The sequence below is a fragment of the Solea solea genome, chromosome 8, assembly GCF_958295425.1.
Source record: "Solea solea chromosome 8, fSolSol10.1, whole genome shotgun sequence".
NCBI classification, from domain to species: domain Eukaryota; kingdom Metazoa; phylum Chordata; class Actinopteri; order Pleuronectiformes; family Soleidae; genus Solea; species Solea solea.
Window position 1 is genome coordinate 18,966,103 of NC_081141.1, and position 23,705 is coordinate 18,989,807.

The 23,705-nt window shown below is 40.6% G+C and overlaps 2 protein-coding genes across 4 annotated transcripts in view; one reads left to right on the forward strand and one right to left on the reverse strand.

Annotated features, from left to right (window-relative positions):
• unc5ca (unc-5 netrin receptor Ca) overlaps positions 1-4,874 on the forward strand; it is a 206,857-nt gene extending 201,983 nt beyond the window's left edge. For all 3 annotated transcript variants that reach the window (XM_058637038.1, XM_058637037.1, XM_058637039.1), the window contains one exon: positions 1,317-4,874. In XM_058637038.1, the coding sequence (XP_058493021.1) occupies positions 1,317-1,479 (163 nt within the window). In that variant the 3' untranslated portion in view covers positions 1,480-4,874. The remainder of the gene's footprint in view (positions 1-1,316) is intronic.
• A 1,813-nt stretch (positions 4,875-6,687) lies between these two features.
• bmpr1ba (bone morphogenetic protein receptor, type IBa) overlaps positions 6,688-23,705 on the reverse strand; it is a 66,744-nt gene continuing 49,726 nt past the window's right edge. The window contains exons 4-13 of the mRNA XM_058637040.1: positions 14,316-14,478; positions 13,521-13,620; positions 12,610-12,712; positions 11,729-11,825; positions 11,482-11,620; positions 10,396-10,588; positions 8,550-8,847; positions 8,222-8,397; positions 7,751-7,881; positions 6,688-7,659 (exon numbers count right to left, since the gene is read on the reverse strand). Coding sequence (XP_058493023.1) covers positions 7,534-7,659; positions 7,751-7,881; positions 8,222-8,397; positions 8,550-8,847; positions 10,396-10,588; positions 11,482-11,620; positions 11,729-11,825; positions 12,610-12,712; positions 13,521-13,620; positions 14,316-14,478 — 1,526 coding nt within the window. The 3' untranslated portion in view covers positions 6,688-7,533. The remainder of the gene's footprint in view (positions 7,660-7,750; positions 7,882-8,221; positions 8,398-8,549; positions 8,848-10,395; positions 10,589-11,481; positions 11,621-11,728; positions 11,826-12,609; positions 12,713-13,520; positions 13,621-14,315; positions 14,479-23,705) is intronic.

Sequence of the window (23,705 nt, forward strand, 5' to 3'; positions counted from 1 at the left end):
AGAGAGAGGAAGAACGGGGGTAAAGAAAATGGCTCTGTTGATATTTCCAATAACAGAAACGCACATAAAAAGAAGACCTGTAGGAGGGAAGAAGTGACTCAAAGAAGCAGAGGAGTTACATAAATGCTTGTGTTTGTTTAAACAGTACCACAGTGTGCCAACAGTGCAATCACAGGATTTACGCAGGAACACAAAGTCCCTTTTTTTTTTTTCTTTTTTTTTTTACACAAATTCCAATGGGACTCAAATTTGATGGCTTTTCCACGTCAAATCCACAGTGAGATCTTTGTCACAGATGGCTCATCGTCAGACTTCTTGGCTACCACCATTGTGTACTTTATTCCCCCGTGGCTGTAATTGTACGTACGCAGTTCTCTCTCTGTCTCTGTGAGTTTACACCTTTAAAAAAAAAAATAAAAAAATAGTTTGACTCTACTAAAGTTGCAAATTGCACCTTTGTGCTGTTTGCTTCAAGACATTTGAATGGAACACTCACTTCTCACACGTCAATCAGGCTTAAATCTGATCTACAGTTTAGATTAGAGAAGTATTCAGGTTACATTCAACAATGTTTTAGTGTTTTTTAGCTACGCTGTTTTGTATGAACGTCCTGCTACATATACATACATTTTTGAGGGTGTTTAAGGTGATTATAATATCACCAATGTCTGTTTTAAGTAATGTTTTAAGTAATGTATATACACATATATAGATATGTATAGATATATAATTAAAAATATATTTTTTGTTGTTAGAAATTAATTAAGCATATCATTCACTACTAAAAAAACACAACTAAAACATTTTTTTAATGTTTAGGAATGCAAGTAAATAACTATAATTTAACATCGTAATCAAGAAATAATAATGTGATTTACAATTAAAAAAAAAACACAAAATGTTAATTTTTTAAAATATATATATATATATATACATATATATGTATATATACTGTATATGTACACACATATATGTATCTAATCTAATTCATTTTTAATTTTAAATACATATATGTATATATGTATAAGTAGCAATTCAGGTTTTATTTCTTTTGTTGTAGATATAAAGTGAAGCTCTAGCTCCATTTCAATGATTTGAAATGGAGCTTGATGATGATTTGAATTTTCAGTGTGTTCTGTGTATTCTGACATATGTTAAGTCCATTATTTGATAGATTGGTTGGTTAATACTAGTTCAGTCATATTTCCATGACTGGAAGAACATGAATTCTAAAATGTTTAACTCCCAAAGATGTTCCCACGTGACATGGAGTGAAGCGTGTCTATATTTACCACATCTTGACTTTTCTTCCCCAGATACCTGAACTACTTTGCCACCAAGTCCAGTCCAACAGGTGTGATCTTAGATCTGTGGGAGGTCCAGCACTTCCCTGATGGAGGCCTTAATGAACTGGCCGCTGTGCTGGAAGAGATGGGTCGCCATGACGGCACCCTTGCCTCCATGACAACAGAACATTGACAAAGCAAAAGAAAAGAAAAAAAGGTTGCCCAGACAGTGACAGAACTCTGAAGAAGATTACACATGGAATTCTCTCCGGTTGATGCTGCAGCAAGGGCAATGAACGACTTTGATGTGAGCGAAAAAGAAAAGTTGTTGCCATGGTGATTGAGCTCCAGTTAAATACCACGGTACTCATGCCGACATGGTAACGGACAGAACGAGAAGGCTTGAGCTGGTGCTGCAAATGATGTGTGTGTGTTTTTCTCTGTGTGTGTGTGTGTGTGTATTCGTGGGATGTTGCAGTGTCCACACGTGACCGAAGGAGAGAGATAAACCAACACGACCACACAAACAAGAGTCTATCAGGAACAAACAAAACACACGCCTAACAACAACAACAACAACAACAAAAGACATTGTCTCATGTAACACAAGTTGTTCTCTTGCAGTTACTTTATACGGAACAAAGACAAGGAAGGGGAAAAAACAAAAGACAACCAGCGTAGCGACCTTGAAATTCTCTATAGGAATGGAACAGAATCATTAAAGGGAGAGCGGGTTAAACTGATTACAGTGAACTGGGGAAAAAGGTAGATTGAGGAAACAGAGTGAGTGAAAGAAAGTAAGGGAGATAAACTGATTACGGGGGGACAGGAACATCTAAACATAGAATGATGGGAGACGTTGGCAGGCGATCATCTGAAAGAAAATGGGAAATGGAAAACAGATAATGAGATAGCGGGGAGATAAAGAAGTGATCCCTCTCGTCTCCTGTGAGCCTTGGCTGTACGTGTTTGCCAGTACAGTTGGTTTTCTTGATATAGTTTCCTAGGGAACGCTCTATGTATTCTGGTGTCCATATGTGTGGATCATTTTCCTGCAAACGACAGTTTGTGTCGTGACCGCGAGTCAAGGATCCTGACCAGAAACAAGTCAGCTGACAAAAACATCGCAAATTCGGAGCAAACAAACATAAAAAAAGGGAAAGATTTGAAATAATGCAGGCCGCAGGAAACACTGTCCACTTTACTTTCAATGTTTGCGCATCTCATTTTTGTAAAAGAAAAGAAAAAACTCGAGTGTATGTGTATTTAATTTTATACTTTCATTCGTTAAATCGTCTGTTTTGAGGTATATTTACTATGAAGCTTATGATAAACAGATAAAGAAGCAGACCGTCTGCTATTTACTTTTTATACTACAGTACAAGTACACATATTTAGTTTTAAAATGATTTATAAAAATGACATCTTGTTGCTCAGGAAGCAAGACAAGTATACAGCAGATGCTGTGTTCTCTGCACATATCACACACATTCAATTCTCCAAACCCTGAAACCGCCAGTTGAACTTCTACTCCTCTGTTTGACCCCAGAGAGGAGTTGTTTGGCGATGCATGTTGGGGAATTCCAGTCGCTAACAGACGGACTGTCGGGGCTTGTTTCTGGACGGGGTCCAACGCAGAGGGTAGAGAGAAAGAGAGAAAGAGAGAGACGAAGCAAAAATGGATGAACTACATCATAAATGCAGGTGATAGTCTGCACACAAATATACAGATTTGTTCTCACGTCAATGTGCATATTCTGTGTCCTATCGTCACGGGGATGTCAGCTGCTGTCTGACGCCATGCCACGTATAATCACCAACCATGACTTTGCTGGTCACTAGCACCATCCAGTGGCCTTTGAATAACAAGCACTTTCATTTTGTTGTTTTTTTTTCTTCAATTGTCTCAAACATGTAAATATATGATTACCATATTCATCATAAGGACCTTGTATTACCATAACATTTGTGTTCAGTGCTGTCTTTTTTTTATTATTATTATTGTTATTCTTATTGTGTTATTTACATTAACTTTTTTTGTTTGTTGCCATTTTGATGGGTTTTTTTTATTAGATGTGAACTGTGTGGGGTGAAATCTGTAACTTTGTTCTCAGTATTCTGTCCGCAACTAACATTCCAACGCGTCATGTATATGATAAAATGATATATGTATATATATACATATATATATATGCATATATATATATATATATGCATATATATATATATATATATATATATATAGTTGCAATTTAGGGATAAAAATCAGGATAGCGATGCAGGCTGTATAAAGCTAAGAAGCGCGAGCCGTGCACTGACCCCAACAGACGATGACGTCTGACGAAAAAGGTGCAAGCCTTATTTTTTAAGTGGCTTTCAGTTTCAAATGAGAAGCGTGTAACATGTCCAAAAAAAGAGAGAGAGAGAGTTTGGATATCTGTGCTCAGAACTATGGAGAGACGCCATATGAAACGAGATGAAGAGGAGATACTGCGAAGAAAACCAAGTAGGCTCCATTAACACTGGTGCAAAAGGTCAGATGTTGCCTGCTTATGACAGATTTCATCTGCCCACACACACACACACATTTTCATATTGATTTTTTTTACCCTTGTCTGTGTTCATCAGTTGTAAAGTTAAATCAAACCCCCTTTTGGACCAGTGTTAAAACACAAACGCAGCGTCCCCAAAATATGTTTGTTAGTATTTTGGACAGCCTTAAGAACCAAATTAGAAGACGGTGCAAATGGTTAAATGAGCGCGAGTGGATGTTTTTTTTGTTTTTTTGTTGTTGTATGTTTTCAAATGTAACCGCTGATGTCAGGTGTGAGGGAATCAAAAGGGAAGAGTCGCGCGTGTTTTTACGAGGATACAAGCCTAAAAAAAACAATTCAACGTTTCACAAGGGGAAACGTGGACCCAAAGGTAATAAATGACGACGTTTCTTTCATACGACACGATCATCTACGGCAGATTTCAGTCATTAACGGTCAGAGAAAAGAAAAATCATCCTGAATTTGATCTGGTTAAAAAAAAAGAAAAGAGTTTCCATATGAGGAGAGGAACGCTTCGGCCTCCAGCAGGTGATTCCCTCATGATGTGAAAACGGCAAAAGAAAAGTAGTGTTAAGAGATCAAAAGTGTGTAAAAAAAAAATATTTTTTATCCACAGTATGTACAGTTGTGTACTGTCAGCTATATTTGGCAAATTTCCGAACATAAAAAGAACAGTACCGTTAGATACTAGTTTGTATGTGTAAAGTTTTTTGGGTTTTTTTTTTATTTAAGTTTCTTTCCTTTTTTGTAAAAGCTGTGTCTACTATGCAAACTTGGCATTGGTTATCCCGATAGAAGTCTATAACTAGAGCTGTTCCTGTAAATGCATTGTTATTTTACTATAAAGGAGTGATTTCATTTGATTAGTGCAGGGTAATGTTGGTCCATTTTAGCTAATTCTGGCACGCTTCATGAATCTTGCTCAGTCTTGCTGAATGCTTGCCTCTCTATCTCCTCTAATTGTTTTCTGTACAAACTGTAAGAAAGAATTTTTAAAACAATTAATAAATTATATTTATAAGCAATGCTGAAATCATGTAGTGCCTTTGGTGGCTTATTTCAACCGAACCGTTTCAGGGAGTCGTTTATTACTCGTCAGCGCGTGCTGTACGGTGGTGGTGGTGGTGGTGGTCGGGGGGGGGGAGAATGCGGTTTGTCCTTTTGATTTGACATCTCTCGCTTTCTGTGAAATTCCCCATTTAAGGCTCTAGAGTCAATGGCAGTTGGATGAAGTAGTCCCAAAGTGGAGGAAATTGAAACGGAAAATCCCTTTTATTGTCACTGTTTAACATGCTGTGTGCTCAGCAGCACGGGTGGATTGTAATGAGGCATGACACTTTCTTTTTTCTTTTTTCTTAAACAAAGAAAAGATATAGAGCGTGCCGTACGAGTAAAAAGCAGGGTGACGTGTTAATATGCTCCTCATTCAGCCGCCACAAACTGTGCACCAGCCATGTGGATGAGTGAAACACTTTATTATGTTACACCACTTTCTCTCACAGGCGACGCAAGTACAGGTTAAATAAGGCGACAACACCCGACAGGAAAGAGAGGACACTTCTGTCACACACACAACCCAACACTATAATATGAGTCAATGAAGACGACAACAACAACCAAAAAATGCATTGACTGACATCTGAAGGGTTTTTACAAAAGCTTAATTAAAGGAATATTTCACCGTCTATTAAAACTGGGTCATCTATGTAGTCGAAATGTGAAATAATATTTCACATTAATTTTGTAATTTTGGCTCATAGATGAACGACAACAACTCCCAGAATGCACTGCGCTCGCTGCCCCACGAGAGTCACTGTCTCAAGCTTCGAAGCAGACAGCACTAGTTATGTTAACACACAAATCCCTGTGAGGAATTAATAATATAATAAATATAAAAATACAAAACAAAAACCGGAGGGCCACCAGCTGGCCTCGAGTTTTCACCGAAATGCAGGTCTTTTCCCTCGCAGCCATATCAGTTTGGAAACTACCTTCCATCATTGTTCTCAGTTTACTCTGCAGAGCAAGAGCCGGTGAGCGTAACTGTTAGCAAAGATGGAGGACACCATGTTTACATTCTGGGAATGAAGTCTCGTCCTCTTATGGGTGAGTCTGAAAAGTGTGGAACTGGCGTTTGTAGTTTCAAACCTTGAACCGACGTTTGCCCTACGCTGAGTCAAATGACGCACCATTTCACTCAGCGTAGGGGAGGGAAGCACAATTTTAAAAAAATCGGTGAAGTATTCCTTTAAAAAGAGACGGTTTTTTTTGTGTTTTTTTTAAGAGAAACCAATCCGCTGGAAGACCAGTATGAAAGCTGTCTGCTAACTGATGATGAAAGGGGTCAGAAATTAAATAAATGAGCACTGAAGCAGGAGAGATTCATACGATAGGAGCAAAGTGATGGGTTTCTTTGATGATTTTGAGTGTGACAGACTTCAACATATGCAGTAAATGACATGTATGAGGCTCTGTGGTGGTCAGGTGACCTTGAAATGGTGTGAAAGACGAACAACACTGTGTAAATGTTATGTTTTAAATGAAGGGTGTCTGCTCCGGCTGCCTAAAAATAAAATCTTTCATCAGCCTTGTTACCACGCTGTATTATTGGATAAAAAAACAAAATCCTCCATAATAAATGAATCGTGGTGCTCCTGGACTAACAAAAGTTAGCAAACAATTCCACACATTTACAACATCACTACATCATAAAGCGGGTCCTCCTTCCTGTAATTGCGGTGGAGCGCCTACAGGTGGCACCGTTCCACTTCTATCAATATCAAGCGTCAAGTTCTTGTGCACAAGGAGACACAAAGGCCTCAATACAGAATTTATTTGGACACATAAAGAGTTCATTTTTATTTTATTTTTATTTTTTTCAAATAAAGTCTCAACGAGTTTAAGTTTTACATGATAAACACACTTCCATAGCTCGTCACAACACAAAAAATACAGGTATGCCTTTCTTCAGTGTCTACAAACGCTACCAGCATAAACAAAGCGTTCAGCGCCTCTGTCCTGTCACATCGTGTCGTACTGTGTCAGTCCCACAACAAAAAAAGCTATTTAAGAGTGAGGGGGGGGGGAACAAATGGGTTTATAATCCAATTACGATATAAAGCCAGTAGTGTGTGTGTGTGTGTGTGTGTGTGTGTGTGGGTGTGTGGGGGGGGGAGGGGTTTAGAAAGGAGGTGTCGTGCAGCAATAACAGATTGCCGTTAATTACGTCCCTTCAGTTCTGTCAATCAGACCTTCATCTACAGGTAGGGCAGCTTTCACAGAAAGCAGTGATATAATATACATGCACTCACTGGTCAGTAGCCTGTTCCTCTATCTCAGTCCAACTCAAGTCTCTTTAACCACAGCCTTTGGAGCGTGTAAACAGGAGCCTGCAGTATACATAAATACATCCGGTGTGAGATTGTCTCATCTTCTGTGACCACCATTATTTATTTATTTATTTATTTGTTTGTTTATTTAATCGGGAGAGATTTGGGTTGCAGAGTTATTGGCACCTACGCTCAAAAGTCTGTGATCTCCAAAGTGACCTTCTCACTCGTCCCGCCTCCATTTTCCCCAGGGGGAGGGGAGGGGAGGGAGGGGGGACTAAAAAGGTTTGTATGGCCTAAACCAGTGCCAGTGTGATTGTTAGTGCCCTTTCTCTGTGTGTGCGTAAACACACACCTGGCCGCTCACAGCTTGATATCCTGTGACTCGGACATCTTGGCAAGTGTCTTTTTGACCCGCAGGGCGGTGAGGCGTGAGGCCGGGTTGTGGGCCCAGCATTCTGACATCAGCTTCCCCATCTGTCTCAAGCACTGAGGGTGTAAACAGACGCACGTTACACGGGTCACTCGTCCGAGGGGTTTGTGAATTGCAGTATGGCATTTACACGTTTGTGCACTTTACCTCGTCGCTGGTCCATCGATTAGGAAAGGACGGTCGTAGTCTCTTGATGCAGACCACCTCTCTCATGTCTTCATACGAGGGGTCTGTGGGAACCGACTCATGGTATGGCAACTGGTACTCCTCAAGGATTCCTGCGTTAAAGACAAATTTGATTCATTCTGTCGAGGGCTGTCCACAGATTTTGAAATGTGTGCATTTCAGACACCATTGTTTAATTGTATGTTTTCCCTTTTAAACACAGAACCACACATAGAGCAATGTGGTTTCAAAGAGACTCAGGCCTATAAACTCAGGCCTACCAAGTGCCAATCGAAACCTCGGGCTGAGTTAACTTTGACAGCCCTCATTCTGTCACATAAAATCCCACAAATGTAACTTTCAATGCTATTTAAAATACAATAACTTTCACTTCAATATTCATACTACAGTGATGATTTTGTCCAAAAGGAAAGAAGCACACTGTATATTTACCTCCTGAGACACAACGCCGAGCGATCTCCCAAAGAATGAGCCCAAAGCTGTACATGTCAGCCATGATGTACGACTGAAAATGACTTCTGTTCAAAGTCTCTTCCAGAACCTCTGGAGGCATGTACCGCTTTGTTCCAACTCTGGTGTTCGGAGGGATGTCGACCTCGTTGGTGTCACTGCAAAGTCAGAGATCAAAGCAATAGCTTTAAATTAAAGATCAATTCCTTTTTAAGGAATCGTTTGAAGACACTTTGATTTCCAAGCCGCCAGCAGAGCTTGAACTCTGTCAATCACCGTCAATAACAGCACAGGTTTCTGACGTCCTCACCTGATGAACTTGACCGCCAGTCCGAGGTCAGCGATACAGCACGTGCCGTTCCTTTTCACCAGGATGTTCTTACTCTTCAGGTCTCTGTGAGCGATGGCAGGTTTTCCCTGGGTGCCAAAGATCTCTGTGTGGAGGTGACACAGGCCCGAGACGGACGAGTAGGCCAGTCGCAGCATGGCTTTATTGTCTAGAGTGGTTGATTTGAGGTAGTCGTACAAGGAGCCATTTTCGTGGTAGTCCGTGATAAGGTAGAGCTGCGTCCAAGAGCCAGTTCCTTTAATATCGGCGGCAATAAAACCTGTGAGTGGAGGTCGGAGAGAGAATGGCGTTAACAGGCATCGAAGTCCAAGGAGAGTAAACGTCCACATCACTGACTTTTGCTCCAGTAATTATGGAAACATGGTCCTGTTTCATCTTCACTTTGAACCTGTGTGTGTGTGTAGATTTCAGTCGTAGCAGAAAAGACCACTTTTATGTTATAGATTAATCATTTGTTCACCTTCTTCTTCTTCCTTTTTTTTTAAACTAGTCAGAATCGTTCATGAACAGTGATACTGGGACCATACTGGACTGATTTTGTGGAACTGAATACAATGAAAAGCATCTGAAACACCATCATAAGATAATAGATACAAATATTATACAATTGTGTCTTGAAGTGTCAGAGCTTAAAATGTGTGTTTAACTATGACTAGAGGATGTGTACAATTTAGATGAAGCAATAAAGTAGACTTATCACTTTAGACAGTGTCAGGTTTGTCTCACTAACTTGGAAAATAAATCAAACAGTTGTTGTTTGTTTGTACTTTACAAAACGCTGTGAAGATGACTGAGAGGTTCAAATATAAACAGTAACACAAACACAAAGCGACAATAAAAAAAGTAAAAAAAAAAAGTGGTAAAGTAATAATCCAAAACACATCGAGTCAGTGATGAAGAACTTTAAATCCAGTTGTGTTTTTCTACAACAAAGACCTGGATGAACGAAAATCTACACAGACACCATAGAGTAATTATCCTTTTGTTTAGATTTAAAAAATGTTTTTGAAAAGCCCAGAATAACACACTAGATTAATCAGAAACAGCAGCAGTTAAAGGGGAAAAAACAGGAAATGTAAGACACAATTTCTATCACTGCTTGAGGTGGATGTAATGTTTGGTTCTTGGGCTGCAGGTTGAGTAAGATTTAAGTGTAAATGCTGCATATGTTATGTTCCGTTTAGTGGAGCTTGTTCCCGTTGTGATGAGGCAGATATCGTCTATATACGCTGCTCATTGTGCTCTGTCAGGACTAGAACCTGTTTACCTGTTAGTCCTATCAAACGGATGCTTTGAAGGATTTCACCCTGGAGCGAAACATTTTAATAAAACATGCATCAACTCAGGAACGTGCTCTGCAGCATCAGGTTTGTCTTTGGGCTAACTGGCAAGTGATCTTTGGCGCCGTTATTTAATTACTCTGCTTCTTGCGGTGTTTAATTATTCAAGCGTCGGTTCGCAGTGGACGTCTTCTTTAGAATTTGTTATAGTACACAAGTGAGGAGCCGTAATTGATCTGTTGTGGTGCCGACGGTGGTGTGGTGCGGCAGGAAGGAGACGCTCAAACTCCAGCTACGGAAAGTGTGTTTGTTTGTTTGTTTGTGATGAAACCGGAGCATAAAATGAATAATTAATCACCCTTCAATACACCACTTTGTCTGTCTTTCCAAACCTAGGTGAGTCATCACATTAGTCCATGATTGTTGAGGAACTCTGCTACTACATTAGACAGCATATGTGAGATTTTATATAATGATACTGTAGATTTGTGACAAAATGACTCTAAACAGACAAACATTAGACTTACCCAGTATGTTCTCATGTCTCATTAAGACGGTCTGGTAGATTTCAGTCTCTCTGAACCAACTGGCCTCTTCAGTGGTGAAAAAGACTTTCACCGCCACCTTCTCTCCTCTCCACCGGCCCATCCACACCTCTCCATACCTCCCCTTACCGATCTGCTTCACCATTTGAATCTGCTTGGCTATCGTTCTCTGGACCTGAAGGGAAGCGACAAGCAGGAAATGGATCAGCAGCATGTTTTAGATCCTTTACCTCACATTTTAAATGTGATGAGTGATGCAGGAGAAAGCATATTATTATTATTATTGTTTCAAGAAAGATATTATATCAAATATATGAAATTCAAAATATTAACCTCACAAAATGTAGCAAAATCTACGGTGGCCTGGAAGTGCAAACCATTATTACAAAAGGTGAAACCCTTTTATAAAACTTGAGACAAATTTAAATTTTTGAAAAGAAATGTACAAATAAAAAAAAACACTTTGACAAATCCCAAAACAAATTCTTACAGAAAGGAGATGCACCAAATACTACAGGTGACCCAGACGTGATAAATTCTTTTAGGACAATAAGACACATAATATTTAACATACAAACTGTCAAGACAAGGCTTGGGGAATGACATTAAAACGTTTATTTTATTTTATAGAATTAACGAATACAGTGATCGTTATGGCAAAAGTTTGATCGAAGAAGGAGTAGAAAGACAAAGTCAGTGGCTCTTATTTTGAAAGCCAGGTTGAAAGGAAGTGGTGCTATGTTGTGTATAACTGTCCGGTCAGCTGGTAACTGGTTCATGTGTCTTTTGTTTATAGCGGAAAAGCATTTGTAAGTTTTGCCTTTCCATTAGAATTAGTTGATTTTTGATTTTTTGAGTTTTGTTGATTTGTAAATGTGTGTCATGTTCTGAAAAAATAAATTTGTCTCAAGCTTCTTAAAAGTGTTTCACCTTTCGTAATAATGGTTTGCACTTCCAGGCCATCGTTAAAAACCTAACCAGTGATGATGTCAGGGGCATGTACTGTGAAGCCTCCATGAAGCATCTTTTGGATTTAACAGGCGATTGGCTGTGATGTGGGTATCTCACCAGTAGAGGGAGGCCTGATCCTGAGCCAGAGCTTTGTGACTGCTCTATCAGGTCCTTCAGCGATTCTCCCGGGGGAATGTACGTCTCATCGTGCTCTAGACCAATAGTGTACAGTGGACGGGACTCCTGCCGCTTATACCTGTAAATTATTCAGCACACGTTCTTTTAAGTGAAGTAAAATGTGCATTATAAATGCTACACTAAACTGGGATAATGTTAGGACTCCTGAGGAGTTTGGTGGCGTTACCTGAAGTAGCAGAAGACGATGATGACGGCCAGTATAATGCTGCAAACGGTGACTGAGATCAACAAGGCCATGTGGTGGATCTTTCCATCTCCATAGACTGGAGAGGGTGGACAGAGGGGGGAAAAGAGGGCGACATGGACGGACAGAAAATAAAGACGGAAACAAAAAGAAGGGAGGGATGTGGAGGCAAAATAAAGAAGAATGTCAGGAAATTATTTCAGGAATCCCCAAACATTATTCACATACTCTACACTGTGTGTCAATCTATTTATATTATTTTTATTCTTTTAAAACATTCTGAAGTAATGGAGAAAATATTAAGAAATGGGTCACTCCAAAGAACCAATGCACAGTAAATCAAATACAAATCACTTTTCAGTCGTCAATTTTTCACTCTCTTCTGGCACACACTGTTTTCCCTCAAGGCTCCAGTCAACAGTGAAAAGAAGCCTTTATTAGTCTAGTCGATTAATTCTCCTCCTGATCTGCTATGATAGGGTTTCAGATTGATGAGTCCGCCCCTCGGTACATGCTGGGGCTTGCGATTTCCCTGGGAATCTAGGTTTACAGTCTCTGGAACACACAGGCCGACAGAGAACAGTGTTGTATACACACAGCGGAGACACCGTAGCTTCGGCGTGCCTGAGTGACAATACCTCCCCTACTGTCGCCGTCACTTCAGAGGTCTGACACCGGCACCGGCTCATGATACCTCTATCTGTTTATCACGTGTGCTGTAACACCATCGGTCACAGTTCTTGGCCCTGACCATATCACTGTCACCTGCAACGCTGTCCCTGTCACCTGCCAACTGGAGAACAAGCGGCTCTTTAATGTCTTCCTAGTGTTGTGGAGGGATGAGAGTGGACATATGATCTTACGAGGTGGCTTGAGCGGCGGCAGTGTCGGGTGCAGATTCCTGTTACAGTAGTCCTGGTCTGTGCAGCACTCTAGCGATCTTCTCTGACGCGAGTTCCATGTGTCCTGAAAGGAAGAGAAGTTCATTTTAGTCCTCGCTTTTTCTTTGGTGCCACAATGATTTGCTGATTTGGAGCATGATATTAACAATCTTAAAATGTTGGTTTCTCAAAAACTACGTACTTTCTTTTTACGTTTACAGACATTAAGTCGGGCTGGGCATCGCTGTTTATCCACAAGATTGTGATTTGAGTCAATTTTCGCTTTGATTCAATACCGATATTTCAGTTTCCATACCAAATTTGCTTGATTATGGAAGAGATTTAATCACATAATTCATTTATTACCACACAGTGCAGCTCTACAGCTCACCTGTAGATGATCATTCAAACTCTCCACCTGCTCTAGTTCAAAATATCCAATATCCTTAACAAGTTGACCAGCAGAGGGCGCTGTGAGCGCAGCCATGTCCTCTTAGCTCATCAGTGACGTTTTGAGTTGACCACTGAGGACACAGACTAACTAAAACTGTGCTTCTGAGCAACAATCCTGACACCAAAGCATGTGAAAAGCGGTGTATGGAAGTATTTCTGGGTCTTTCCGTCATAGACAGTAAAGTAACAAACAAATCTGCGGACTCAGCTGAGCTACTCCGATATCAATTTTGATAATCTTGTGAGATTTGTGGACAGGAAATGGCATATATTGAAAGACCAATCCAAGGATTTTATGACTTGACATCACAAAATTGTTATGAATCAGAAGATTTTTTTTTTTTTTTACCCAGCCCGAGCATGAACTAAATATAAATGAAGAAAATCCTTTGGAAAAAATGAAAAAATAGAAGAGACAGGTTATGCAGTGAGTCACATACCCGGCACTGAAACTCGGACCCGACCAGTCCCAGGCAACCTGCAGTCTGGACCGGTACGCCTCCCTCCTCCTCCACCAAGGTAAAACAGTAGCCATCAGTCCTGGAAAACAAGGTTTGGAATGTGTAGAATCTCTTTTTTTTTATATAACTTAACAAGAGTCGATGTCACATACAACATCTAAACATGCACAGAAGACGCTGCAGTGTACGGTTGCACTTCTGTCCAGTCTGTTTTTACTTTGTGGGTAAAAAAGAAAAGAAAATAAACTCACAGTGTCTGGGTACATTATATAATTCATCAATTCCGTCTGATTAAGGAGCTTTGTCTGGATGACGGTGGTTCAAAGTTTATTCCAGAGTTGACAAAGATTGACCTACTTCTTTGGCGCCCCGAGTATCAAACGACGCGCTGAAAAGCACACGCTGCTATTTTCATCCTTGTGCATCGGACGTGAACTGCAATAGCTCTCAATTGTGTGCACGTCTAACGATCTGTATTTAAATGGCCTCTAATCATAAAAAACGCTTTGCGAGCATTGACGACAACATGAAGGGCCTCTACACACTACACATACACCTTCATGCGACGCAACTATGTGCAACACATCTGTTATACCCATTCACACACTGCTGACACACATGTCGGGAGCAACTTGGGGTTAAGTGCCTTGCCCAGGGACACGTCAGCGTGTAGACGCGTGGGATCAAGCCCCAGACGCTCCAGGTGGAAGACGACTTACTTTACTACTGACCCAAAGCATCTCCATATAAAATGTGTGCGTCTCCTCCCTTTACCTGCACGTGTTGTTGGTGGAATCTTCTGGACAGTGGTGATAACAGTGACACCACAGTAGTCTTTGGGAGGACAAGGCCGGGGCTGCGCTGCCACTCGTCTCCTTCCCACTCTCCCCCGCTTCCTTACTGGATGCTCTTAGCAGCATGCTGTCCAATATGTTGCCTGTAAAACAAAAAAAAGAAGGAAAATAGGAGCAAATTAGTGGCAGGAGCACGGCGCCAGCATCGCTACAGCCAGACCTAGATGTTACATTATACGTGAATCTTGCCAAGTTGATCAAAAGGTATATTGTGATTGAGGTGGAAGATAAAATATCTCTCGCGTTCAATATTTGATGGAACATGTTCAAACGCACTGAGCTTGTTCAGGCAGACATCTCTATTGGCAGTGATTGATTGGCTCCGATACACAGGATCCACCACACCCTTTCCATTAAGGTGCTGTTAAACTGTCAATAACCTGACCCGACGGCGATGACCCTCTTGATGCACTCGTTTGCAACCACTGCTGTTAACGCCGCAGTTGTTTTCTATAACCACCAGCACCAGCACCACCGCTGTTAATGTCAGGACTCCAGAAGACGACGTGTACTCTGAAGGAGTTTCTTGGCTTTGTTCTCTTACTGACAGTCTCAACCTGAAGGCAACTGAGAGGGGAATTCATACAGTTTTCTTTCAACTGTAAATGTATCGCGTTCTTCGGCATGTGCGTTTTGATGGAATAATCCAGTTTACTATCATTCCGACCACTGCTTCTGTTGGTGAAGCCAGCACTCCCTTAAATACCTTTACTTCCCAGTCTCAGTGTCTGCTTGCAGGGGGGAGTGATGACGAGGTTAGAGCCAAAATGGCAAATGTAATATCGACTCTGTATTTACATCATAAATCTGTTCCACATGAGCTGGCGGAATGAACTCAAAACACGATCCAACTCACTGCAGCGTAAAGGACGTAGAATTTATTGAATGAAAAACATGTATAACTGGTGATAAATGTAAAATAAGGGGGGAAAGGAAGAAAACTGAGCTCAAACACCTGATATTTTGAAATGTATCCCCCCCCCCACAGCAGATGTTTTTTACTCTTACAACCAATACAGCTCCCAAGAACTAGGAGGAAGCTCTTATTCCCCAGTTATCCTATTTCAAAAGGGCACCTGTTTGTCACTTGAGGGGGAAAAAAAGGGGATCACGGAAGTGTCTTTACTTCCTGGCTTTTAAGAATTTCATTCACTCTCGCATGATCATTGGGGCCAGATGCTTAACAGCTGCGAGCGGAGATCGTCCAAAATAAACATGAGTCCTTCCTCTCTGGGTAAAAAAAAACCAAAAACTAATAGCAGATACAGAATCTGTTTCTCCCGTTACAGTCATTTCTGCTCTTTTCCACGACAACTGAGAATGAACACAGAAAATGTGTAAAAGGGAGCACATACTGCACCAACAGTGTGTTTTTACTAGAATATATATATATACACTTTACTTTATATAACTTTACTAATATAAGTTAAAAGTTGAATTACTACTGCCCTCTTCTAATCTTTAGGGGATAAAGGGAAATATAGGTGTTCAGCATTTACGCATCATTAAAAATAGGTTCATCTAACCACACAAGAAGTCCACATCTTCGCTAAATTTGTGATACAGCATGATGTCTCAATATTCTCTGGCAATGTTTTCTTCCTCACTCGCGTGGTCAATCCCAGCAAGCACTTCTGGCGCGACAGCTTTATTGTGCGCACACTTGTCTGCACCACAACAGTCCAGCAAGAACCAGAAACATCTGACGCACGGAATTTATAGAAACTTTTTTAATATGTGAAACACCTGGGTTTCTCACAGGCCCTGCAGTCTTTCACAAACGCACTGTGCAATTACTACACAAAGGGGACAGAACTACTGTAAAAGGGTCTTTTTGTTGTAATATTGTGACAAATTTCTATATAATAGCACTTTTCAGGGTGACAGTTGGGGAAAACACACAGGAAACTTATGAGCAAATGACAAGGTGCTGCATCATGAATGAATAATTATTGATATAATTGTTATGACTATATAATAAGTTACTTTTATGTCTTTATGGTGGAGTATAATGTGACTTTGACTTACACAGAGTAAAGTAAACATACAGCAAAGATAGTCACTGCAGAAACACACAGGATCAGATGGAAACTTGGAAATGCGCAGTGGATTTTTCAGGGTGGTTACGGACTGTCAGTCAAACATGAGATAATGGGTTGTATCCTCTCTTTCATCTGAGCTCAGCTGTCGTTCACGAAACATCAAAGAGCTTCCTCCGGGGATAAACGGTTCCCTAATGTAAAAACACTAACACACACACACACACACATGCATTACCACACAGCGGCCTGGAAATGTATGCACATGCACACACTCACTCTCTCACTCTCTCTTTAATATACTATGTGCTTTGTCAACAGTTGTGCACTTGTTTTTAACATCCATTTAGCTGCACAATAAAAATAGTTAAAAAGGACAGTTCCAGGTAATGCAACTGTAAAGATTTAAACAACGCACCAAGAAACCAGAATTCAATTATAGGTCCTTTTCATGCTGCCTATTTCTTTCTAAATGCATCTCACACACTCACGTGTTGACAATACAGCAAGGGAAAGACAGTGGGGCTTCAAGGGGTCAAATTAACAAGTGACCGATTTGAGTGAAAAGGACTGAGGAAGAGTGGGGAGGGGGGGAAAGAACGGGGAATTAACAAATAAGAAGTGACAGAACTGTGGGGAACTGGTGGCCAGTTAAGCAGCACTCAGTGGGGACAGAGCAGAGTCCACTGACCCCTTCTCTCACTCTGTTGCCCTCCCTCACTCATTTTTCCCATCCTACTACCTCACACTCAATTACTTCGCTTTATCCCCCCCCCTCCCTCCCTCCCGTCCCTCCCATCTTCTTTCTATCACTCTCTTGCTCTGCCTACGTCCTGCATACGCCCCGTCAGTAAACTGAAAAGCGTGGCCTTTTCTTAACCTATGCAAACTATAGATTCCTTTTGTCTCCACAACGTTTTTTTCCTTCATTCTCTCACACGACATAAAAGTCTTTCTTTACCCCACGCTCTTCTCATCTTCCACCGTCTCTGCCCCGTCTTATATGCGAGTCCAGAGGTTTGTCATGTGAGGTGCTGCTGACAAAACACACAGCCTTTCACATCCTGCACCTGGGACCCTTGGCTATATATGTAGCTCCTCCTGTGTACATACACACACGTGTGTCTGTGTGTCTATACACATGTTAAAAGACGATGGTCAGAAAGACTAAATTAGAAAGTTTTATGTGTCTTACACAGAAACTACTTCAAGGCTTAGGTGCGTGACCAAAGCAATATTAGGCACATTAAACAGGGAATCTGTGTAATAAAATCTGACTGATATTATTGATATAGTGACTCCATTCTCGCTTTTCCACTCTCATTCATTTTAAAGCAAAACTCAAAAATGGGCTGCAGTTAGGATTTAAAAGAAAGAAAAACAGTTGTGTCTCTAGTTAAGGCATTGAGTAAGGTATACTTATTATTCAGTAAGACCGTAGTGTTTCTACACTGGACAGATGATTTGTTTTAATGAAGATAATGAAATGATAATGCTATTTTATTAGCACAGTATATAACATTACCATATTATCACCCAGCCTAATGAATCCACTGCATAGAGACATAAGGCAACCTTTTATTAATAATGTATAAAGAAATTGGACTGTTATTGATAACAAACGACTATTTTAGTCATTATAGTTTAGGCAGTCTGATGAAAGACTGGGTCAGACACCCCATAATGACCTGCCAATGCTTATCTCTGGTTTCCACAGCACGAAATTTTGCTAAGTCACTACACCTGCATTTTTTTAATTCAAAAAAATAAAGCTTTAGTTTTAGATACATTGTTTTATTTTTGCAAATTGTCGTTTAATTGTAGTGTTGTATTCTTTTTATAAGCTAATAAAAGACATAGAAAAACCCACTTCCTGCTATCTCTCTCATTATGCTCAGTGCTAAGCAGAGAGTCTGAAGGCACCATTTTTCACATCTTCGGTGATGATGGTGGTCAGGATTTTAATCACCCACCTCCCACTCTGGAGGTGACCCATCTAACCGAGTCCCACAAAAAGAAAAGAAAAACAAGGGTTGCAGCCCAATACCTTGCTAAGTAACACCGATGTCAAAACATGTCTGAAGCTAAGTGATCTGAGCTCCCAAACTGGTCAATTTTCCCGGCACTTCACTGACACCATAATTGTTTGGAAGCTCTTTCACTAAAATGACCTTTCAGATACCAGTATGCGCTTTCAGGTCTCCCGTATAGGCTTTTTCAGACTTGATGGCAGGAAATAGGGGCCACTGTCAACACGCAATTAACAACTGTGGCCCCCGCAACCCTCCCAAAAAAACACGAAAGGCTCTCTTTTCACCAGATGCAGCTTTTGTACAGACTGAGTCACACAGAAAAGAAAGAAGATGACAGACGTGTGGATGGTTAACGGGGAGAGGATCGAGGGAGAGGGATGCTGTGCGAGAGATAGCAAGATGAAGAAGGGATACTCGCAGGGAAATGGACAGACGGAGGGAGGGAGGGAAGCGGAAAGAAAGAGAAGATGTTCATTAATTATCCGGCGTTGTCAAACAAGGCCTACCAGAAAAGCCTTTTCACCAAGCCCATGTAAACACTACCCGCCTTTGCCTTCCACTTCAGACACACTCATTTGACAACGCAACTCCCCTCCTCCCCCCATCTCCCTTCTAAGTAGTAGTTCATCTTCCTGGTGTTTGACAGTGCTGTCTGTACGAGCAAAGAAACATGAAAGGAGAAGGTTTTCTTTCTTTCTTCTTCTTCTTTTTCTTCTCTCTCTCTCCACCTAACTTAAGTTTGTGCACCTCTCTCTCCACGACCATGTACTTTCAATGCCTGGTCTTATCTCTATGTTCTTCTCCCTGTCAGTGCTGCGATGAGCAGAACCATCCCACACGTACTGGAATGTCTTAATGAACACAAATGTGTGATGTGGAGACTGGATGTTGGGGAAACTGAGGCCGTGTGCATGTTACACCACATGTTTGTGGCATGGACAGTGTTTGAGGAGAAAGGATATGACACAACTTTGAATCAGAAGAAAAAGTTGAATTTAGAGGTTCTCAAAGCTGTCAATCTCTAGCTCATAAGAACATAATCTTATAGTAAACATTGTATTATAGTGGGTGCCTTTAGGACTGGAACAGTTTATGCATCATTACTCCTCCTCTGCTTTTTCTTGTTCAGCTTTCAAAAAGAAAACCCACTTTCCATTTTCCTCCCCTGCACATCTTTTTTTTTTACATCACAGTATTTCCTTTTTTCTTCCACATTTCAACACCTCTTTATTCATCCTCTTGGCCAGAAAAACCCTCAGATACATTTGGAATAAAAGTAGAGGCTCGTGCTTTCGAGTATAGAAGTACAAGGGAAGGGTGGAAATGTAACAACTGCCACTACAAGTTTTAACTGTTTCCATCACTCAGTCACTCCTGCAACAGAACAAATAGGACATTGTACCTATCCAAGCACAAAGGCTCTCCATCCAGGATTGAGCCGGACCAGCAAGTAGCAAAAAAACCAAAGTGATGTCATGAGGCTTTGAGAGAAAATAACGTTTAAGAAGTTTTCTTTAGCAAAACCAGCACAATAAAACTAGAGTAGGGACAGTGGGGGCTTTAAGAAGCTGCATTGAACCTTCTATCCTGTTGGACAACTGCATCATCAACAGCTCGTCAAACATTCCTCCATTATGTCACACTGATGAATGATGCCGTAATGAGCCAGTGCCATTCTCTGGTTTTACAGCTGTCATCTGCCAGCTGTATGCTGCGTGTGTGTGTGGGCATGTGTGTGCGTGTGTGATGAGTGAAGGCCCTCAGCGTTCCCTTTGGAATACAAGGAAATGATAAAATGGTCCTTGAAGGAAGTGTGAGAGAGCAAAGCAAAGAAAAGGGAGAAAGGACACCAGCTGGTGTCTTCATCAAAAGCCCCTTTGCTCCTTCTCACAAAAACGTAACCACATCTGCTCACAGACGCGAGGCATGTGGTTATATACACACATAGCACCAATCGTGGGCTGTGGCCGTGTGCGGTTAGTGCGTCTGATCACATCCGTTCAACAAGCGGTGCTTGTAAATTTGTCCCGATGGATAATAATCTCCTTACACAGGTTTATCGTTAAGATAAAAACTTAAAAGTCACAGACGTCCGGCTTGGACAATGTCAAGAAACAAAGGAGAATAATAGGGTTAAGTTGAAATTAAATCATCAAGTCCACTGTTGTCATAGTGTAGTTAACTTAGTGTTACATTGTATAATAACAATGCCCTTCACTGATTTACTTTGTTTACTGTGTTTTATTTTATCATCATCTTAAACAATTAAAATAGGGTTATCACCAATTATCACCAAGGCAAGGAATGCTGACTTCATAGTAGAGCTGGGTGATTTGTTATCATGATAACAATTTTAAAATCAGTCCATTTCATATAAGATTCAGTTTTACTCCTCAGTGAAGGTTAAAGAAACCATGTAATCTTTGTCATGAGCAAAAAATAAACATATACACACAGTCTACGTGATCACGGGTGTTTGCACACTGTATACAAATGGATATACTGTATTTTTTTAAGTTCTTTTAAACTGATGTTGACGAAAGTTATAGTGCAATTAATAACGTCTTATCAGCAAGACCTTCTTCAAAGTGTGTTAAAGCCAAACAGAGTCTGCGTGTATCATACTGTACGTAAAGACGATGGATGGTACACATATTTCCCTTAAACGACCGCTGTGGTAAACAAAGATTAGAAGCATCTCATACAAATCCCCTACAAGCAGCTGCTCTTCAGTTCAAACAAACAAATGTGAGCGTGTCACAAAGGAATGCTCGACCATGAGCAGGAACACACAGACTAACACACACACACATGCAGGTACTGAATCAACAACGTGGATATGAAGCAGATCTTGGTTTTCTCGCTCTTTTCGCCTCTTGGGTCCATTTGCGTTTGACTGACTGTGGCACAAAATTAACTTCCGTCGCGACGCTCTCCACTTCACACACGCGATCTCATGCGACACCTGCGTGGTCTGCAGCGACAGTTATTCCTGGAGCCAACTAAACTGTTGATGAACTTTTAGCCTTTCTGTTGGTGCTTTCTTAGGGAGTCTGTCACAGTCAGAGAGGCCAGGCTTTGTCATGTGTCTGTGAGCAGAGCTGCAATCATTAACAGATTGATGGATTCTGAGTCAATTACTAATTCATTAAGAAACTATTTTGATAATCGATTCATCAGTTTGTACGACGGAGTGTTGGGGCCAAACATCAAAGGGAAAAAAGTCATCTTTATTCCCGTAATGTTACGAGATTTTCTACCATTATTTAAGTTAATTAAAAAATGTAATTACTCCGCATTTCTCATCTTGTCGCAGGTTGCAGCTGATCGTCTTTGCTTGATTAATAATGCCTTTACTCTCGTTATATTGTGACTTTTTCTCATAATATTACGACTTTATTCTCATAATATTACAACTTTATCCTCATAGTATTACGACTTCATCCTCGTAGTATTACGATTTTATCCTTATAGTATTACGACTTTCTTCTCATAATATTACAACCGTATTCTTGTGATATTACAATTGTTATAATTACATTTATTTCTTTTCAGTTTGGCCCGAAAGCTCTCTTATTTTTCAGCTTCTTAAAAAAGCAGCTTTCTTGCTCCATATAACAAGAAACCCTGTATGTGTTTCAACATTATGTGTTTATTCAAACGTCCAAACACCCTTGATCCGACCACAAATCAGATGTTAGATCCACTACTTAGATTAATTGTCCATTACTTGTAAAATAGTGGCAAATAAGTGATACAATCTCTCCATTAATGGCCTGACCATCATTTTGTTTAAACCTAATAAACAAAATCAATTTAATCACAGAGGACGGCATGCTTCGACTATGATGCGCAGCATTTGTAGCATTAGGTTACAATATACTCACCCCTAAAAGTTGGCGGCTATTTTTACCACATTAGATATTGCTATTCCCATGATATCATCATGTGACTCATTGTTCCATCATGGTGGTGGTATGCAAAAAATCATGCCTATAAAATGATAAACAATAGCCACACAGTTGACGCTTGGCCTTGAAAAACTCTTCCACACACTGTAACCGAGACAAATAAATGCAGACACACTTTCACAATCTAAAAGGTGAAAAGTAAAGAATCACAGCATCATCAGTATTTTTTTTTTTGGGGGGGGGGGGGGATATAATCCTTTTCTGCTGGAGACAAGAGAGGGTAAAGTCTAGTCATATGATGTTTATGTGTCTGCATGTGCGTGTCGCGTCACGTACGAGGTGTCTGTGCGAGAATCAATGCCTCGAAAGTGTACGCATCTGTCAAACCATTAGGTTATATCAACGTCTCTTCAGACTTGTGATGACTTTGAAGTCATTCATTAAGAAGGTCTTAAGGTTCTGTTGCCATATTTAATGAAACTCCCTCTGGGCATTCTTCAGATATCGTGTTCACAAAAGAGAAGGTGTGTCTATATGATAGGGAGACAGTCACACAGTCACACGGACGATTTACAAACATGTAATGAAGACTCTGAAGACATTTCACCGTAAACAGTGAAGGAATTCTTGAGTTGTGGCCAAAAATGTGCCCAGACGTTCTTCTTTGAGTCAAAATAAACATTTGTGACAAATGTCCCGATACGTTTCTGAGCTGTTGAAGACATAATGCCTCCAGCTAAAATAAATGTTTTATGCTGCTACGCTGGCATAAAACCAGACAGAGAGCACAAGGAAAGACTACTCGACATTAATTTAAACAGCAGTCGGGTAATTGCAGAGTTAGGATCTGATTTAGTTTTAGTGTCAGTATTATTTGTAGGTGTGTTATGGGCATAATGTCAAATAAGCCAATCAGAGTTTCGCTCGTCATTCCCTTTAAAAGCCAGGTGTGCATGTGTCTGGTGCTGGTACATTGCTTTTGAAATGGCAAATGCAGGAAACTGGAGAACTCACTGCTGCAGACATGGATCTCCGTGTGCGTGAGGAGAATAAAAATAACTTGCCAGAAATGTGCCAAAGGCAGGTTTGGTGCTAAGAACATGTGCCAGAACTCGATAATGATGAGACTCACAGAGCGCACGGTCTCACATGATGTGCGGCTGCGATACTAATTGTCGCTTTACGTTTTAAGACGACACACAGTGTGAGACACTTTGCTTGTCTGTCTTTCGACAGTGAAGCAGTCTACTCATGGAGAGGAAGAAGAGAAATAAGTGCAGTCGCAGTCATGAGTTCTGTAACCTCGCGCCTGTTTTTCTGTGCACTT